Genomic DNA, 5,529 nt, shown 5'->3' on the forward strand with positions numbered 1-5,529 from the left:
AGTTTTTAAAAGACATACATAAAGAGGATAAAGCGGTCGAGAGGCAGGTCAGTGTAAAGAGGGAATGTCCCAATTCAGCAGCAACAGAGTATAGTGTAGAGACATTCCAGGGTAGGGTACCTGAGGTGGGGGAGATAGCAACATATCAGAGATGTTCCATAAATACAGATAATATGCCCTCCATGCTTCCGATAGCGCTCCGTCACAATCAAAATAATTTTGAAGGTGCATTACAAGAGAGTGACGGTACAAACTGTGTTGAGAGGGAGATTTCTATGAGTAAGGGTTATGTGAATTATCAGTTTTTAGAACAAAGTGCATCACATCAGTCTATTGTGAACCAGAGTATAAACATACTGAATCAGCAAGTGGGTGTGAGTAGGACAGTAGTTAGTGAGGGGGAGAGTGGTGCACAGCTAGTGCGGACTCCGGACGGTGTGGTGTTAGCTGTACTGCCATCATCTGCTCCAAACACCAGTGAGACAGCGGACCTTAGGACTGCACAGGGTGAATTTCCACAGACTATAACTGTGCCATTGGGCTGGAAACGGATTGTGAGTGGTTCTTCAGTTATGTACTTTAGGTATGTATTTTTTACTTGTATCATTTTAAAAACTGGACTTTACAACATTTTGTCTTATTAGATGTTTTGATAAAATCAGCTTTATTGAATCAAAAGTGTCATTTCTGATGCCAATATTTGACAGAAGAAAATATCTGAAATGCATGTTTATATAAGCTTGTAAAGAGTCAGAATAGTTAATTCTTATATACATTTACACAAAGGGGAGATGCAATGACCAAATAAGAATTGATCAAAATGAACAAGTAAAATGACTCAAAAACAAATAATATACAATACTTATTATTAATTCACCAATCCACATTCACAAATGTCCCATTACTTACTTTTCTATGTTTTCTCCCATTATGTAATGGTTACTATTTTTTTGTTATCAATTAAATAATTCCTAAATACCACTAATAACTTATCAACGCAGCATTTCATTTTGATTTATAAGATAAGAGAAAAAAATAACAAGTAAGCGCTGTTGTTAGAGTTTTGTACAAAAATTACTCTGCATTTTCTTGTTAAAGATTTTACAAGTTCTTATTCTGTTGCAATTTAAAACACATGTTTTTAAAATGGATCATTTATCATAGAGTTCTTTATCTATTGGAACAAAGTACATAGGGAAGTCCAAAAGTATGACTCATTAAGATATGATTAAATAAGATTTGATTCTGTAAATTTTCTGCTTAATTATTTGACATAGTGGTATTCTTAAGGAACAATCTTTGAAATACCATGCATTTAAAGTTTTTACATTTTTCATTCATCATGTCAAGGCTTAATTCTTTGTACTTGGTATGTAACAATTCCTATTGATATCTTTTTTTCACTCTTCCAGCATGCATTCTGTACAATTTCCACTTGGTCTGTCACCCTTTTTGGTGCAATTGGCTTGGTGATATAATAAATGTTTTATGTTTTTAATTGTAAAGTGCTAGAAAATAATGATTTTGTGTATGACGTTTTTAATGTAAAAGGTTTTATCAGAATCATGAATATTGATAAGGAAAAATCAAGTTCTTATATAAATCAAGATTGCTTATATTTCAAACCCCATTTAGTGATGTTAACATACAAGTATTGCACTTGCACAATAACTATTCAATTCTTTTTACACATTGTTTATTTGTGTAATCAGCAAAAACAGAAGCGGTAAGACTTTTGGCATAACTAAACATTTACCGCGCAATATATTGTGTCAATTGAAAGACTTTACGATTTAAAAACTCGTAACAAACCACGTAAATATTGGTGCGTAGTTGCCACTCCCGAAATCCCCGCACCCAAACTTATTTTCATATCAGATAGGAGGGACATGTTTTTGTTCAAGCATTTGGGCAGTGGGAACTTACTGTTTTATTATAGCCCATAATCTGCTAGCGATCAACGCGCTATAGCTTTATCGCAGTACTGCAGCAATGACTATAATTTACTCGAGCGAGAACTATTCCATACTGAAGTAGCAAGATTTAATACAAGTCGCCGTTACACCGTTCCGACACGTTTGTTTACCATAACCGATAAATGGGCTCACTCAATGTCCGTAATACTAACTCAATAAACTGAAATCAGTATAGTTAATCGATAATAAAGTACTAGGAGAGCATAAACGCGAAGCAGCAATTCTGATCGTGCGTTTACGTTAAATCAATCCGGCGAGTGGACAAACCAGTCCGGCAGCTGTTGTGCGCGACGACGTCGCAAGTGACGAGAGACGCGATGTATTTTTAACGAGAATTATGTTGTTGAATAACTATTTTATTATTTTTAAATAATGCGACGGTCAGGCGACTAAATTATTCTTTAATCTTTTTTCTCTTTGAACATTTTAGTCGCTTAACTTACCTTTGAGATTCCTGTTCTTAAATCACAGTATTTTATTACAAATTACTAATTAATATTTCAAGAATAATGCATATTTGACGATTATGAGCTTCGGCGAAACATTACATATTAGCAATATAAATTTATATACTTGTAATCTTTTGCAACTTTTATCGCTTTTATGATGATGATGGGACACCTAATATTATACGAAGTAAATCCATAATCTATTGTCAGTTATGAAGATATTTTCAAAGAAAGTATTAAGACTATGTGGATTGCTACATAGGAAGATGATGACTCGAGAAAGTATAGATATGCTTAAGAAGGGAGTTACTTATGATGGCAGATAGAGAAATACCGTAAGGACAAGAGCAAGTTGATGATGTATTTACGTTGATACTATCGAGGACTGTATAAGTAGTTTTAAATCTTGTGAATTTATTGGGTTAAAGTCAAATAAACTTGAAAGAGACTACGCTGTTTGATCGTGTACAATTCGCTTATTAGTAGGAACGTCTTGTTACGTACGCTTAGATGGCTGACGTATAGGAATTATATGAATATACCTTTTAAGGTTAGAGCTGTCAGCTTATCTACGAAGCAGTAATGTAACTAGAAATGGTTAAATCCGTCTGTGGAAAGATCACGCGTTCAGAATATAGTATACCAAATTTGGTGCTGGAAATAACTTGGAATGTCAGGATTTTATCTTCGGGACGCGAAAGAAATGCTGAAGTCTCCATCTTATTTTACAAGTCTAAATATATCCTTATGTTTTTTATTATTTTCTTTCATAAATAATTTAAACAATGTGTAAAGTGCTGATGTTCCTTCACTGTCTTCGGGAGTTAAAAATCATCTTATTTATTCAATTCTGTGCTTTAATTAATCAACACAGTGCATATAAACACGATTCTTGGTAGTTTAACGCATCCGGCAAGAGAGTCGGCAGGTGTCCTTTGCAAACCTGTGTGTACAGGAAACGGCGACTATTCCGAGCTGCATTCCGATAATGAGAGAAAGCGTGTTAAATATAATATACATATGTATTAATCATAATTGAAGGGCAATTGCATTGCATATAAATGTGTATCGTCACGGCATTTGTTTAAAGTATCAAGTGCACGAAATTGCAGGAAATGCGCCAATAATTATTCAGATAATTGTTGATACGTGGTTCCTTGATAAGGTTTTATGTCCAATAACATTAATTTTATTTTAATAAGGGCAACAATTTCGAATGAACTATACGCATGTTCTTGGTTGGTTAGAATGTCATGATTCATGGATAAGCTCGTTTCGTGAACCGAGAGCGAGGCACTATGGGATTGACGTGTGCTTTATGGACATGATGATGTGGAAACTATGATTCGTTAATGAAGCAATCGAATAAGAATAATACCAATAGATCTTTGTAAGGCGTACAGTCGGAATTAATCCAAATAAGCTCTAGAAGTTACGTTCCTTTTATGAACTGCACGACTTTAGCTTTGTATTGTACACAATGCAATTAATTTTATAACAATCAGAGAGTAATATATTAAAGAGTTGTGGAGCTTTGTACGTTGGTTATCAGTTGCGAAGTGGAGTATAGCGTACAATAAACAATAGCAGCGACCCCATTCGATTTCCGCATATCGGTGAGCTGGTAATCGCTCAATCGGTTGCAACTACCGGGATGGAGCGCGGTACATTACTATACCCGGACCTATACACTCCGCTTACATTCTCCAGATTTGTATCGCAACATTGTATACGACTGACTCCATACCTTTTCCTGTTCTCAGATAATAATCCTGAGAAATTAAACTTTGATAGGGATGTCAACAAAGATTACAGTGAAATTTAATTTTTTATTTAATTTATTTAACAGTGGTATCTTTTCTTTGTCTCATTGAAAAAAAGCGTTGACATATAATTATATCAATCAGAATAGTAAGAATAACATAACCTGTGTAATCTTTTAAAACACAAAATCGGTATATACAGTTTTGCTTTTCTTTTAAAAAGTAAATATGAATGATCGACGATATATGCTTAGTTCTCTAATAGTTACCAGAGTCACAAACGGTACCAATGAATGGGTTAAGATGGGAAAAGCGATTCGGTAAATTACTAAGTTGGAACCGGCATCGTCTAGCCGTGTTGAAATTGAAGAGAATCGTGGAGAAAGTCGGTCTTGCCGCGCCGAGCCGTGCCGTAGGCGTGACCACTATTTGTACCAGCGTGTACGGTATTTTATTCGACATTATTGGGTGTTGTAGTTATGTTACATTATCGTTTGAATATTTATACAGGTTTAACCCAATAAAAGTTTTATTTCGTCATGTTGTTACATCGAATAAAATATAAGGGGACGGTGAATCTTTTATTAATTGTACTGTTCTATCAATTTTAAATCTTTTATAAATTGTAAGAGTGGGCATGGCTTTAGAGGTGGCATACGTTTTATTTAAATGAGTATTCCCTGTGGATGTAGTATAGGAGTGGAATGTTTAGATTTAAGGCGTCATTAAGTGCTGAGCGTTTGCGGGAGCGCCTTGTCTCCCGAGAGGCGTCCATTGTTGCGCGCTTGTTCATTACGCGCCTCTTATCTGTCATTGGCAGCACAATGCGGCCCCACACAATAACTGTTACTTACACATCCCGGGACGACGCTTAATGGATGTCGCAGACTCTATTCAATTTTAAACATTCCTATTATGTAAAGACTTGTTAACTACATTTCAATAAATTATGAAAGCGATAAAAGATTTAATTGGTTTGTGACGTCATTAGTAACTGGCTGAAAGAAAAGAATTTGATGTTATAATCATTTATACAAAATCTAATCAATCTGTGAAACACGATCTCGAACGCTATCGAAGTATACATTTAAGTAAAATAAGGACTAAGATTTTTTTAATTTTGTGGTTTGTGCCGAGGTCTCAAATTGTACAGGCTTTTAAATAAAAATTTACATAATCGATGTGGGTCAGAACTCAGAACACTCGGTCGGTGCAGTTAACTTTAATGCTTTTGTCATCGTCATCGCACAGCTGACCGAGGGACAAAGGAAAGCCGCCTGACGACCATCGCCCGACCTTCTTGCTGACCATTGCCCGACTGATTTACGACATGCGAGCACA

At 35.3% G+C, this 5,529-nt stretch overlaps 1 protein-coding gene across 1 annotated transcript in view; it reads left to right on the forward strand.

Annotated features, from left to right (window-relative positions):
* LOC106103463 overlaps positions 1 to 5,529 on the forward strand; it is a 55,993-nt gene that overhangs the window by 436 nt on the left and 50,028 nt on the right. The window contains exon 2 of the mRNA XM_013283243.1: positions 3 to 583. Within this exon, the coding sequence (XP_013138697.1) occupies positions 3 to 583 (581 nt within the window). The remainder of the gene's footprint in view (positions 1 to 2; positions 584 to 5,529) is intronic.

This window comes from Papilio polytes, unplaced genomic scaffold (genome assembly GCF_000836215.1).
Source record: "Papilio polytes unplaced genomic scaffold, Ppol_1.0 DF823731.1, whole genome shotgun sequence".
NCBI classification, from domain to species: domain Eukaryota; kingdom Metazoa; phylum Arthropoda; class Insecta; order Lepidoptera; family Papilionidae; genus Papilio; species Papilio polytes.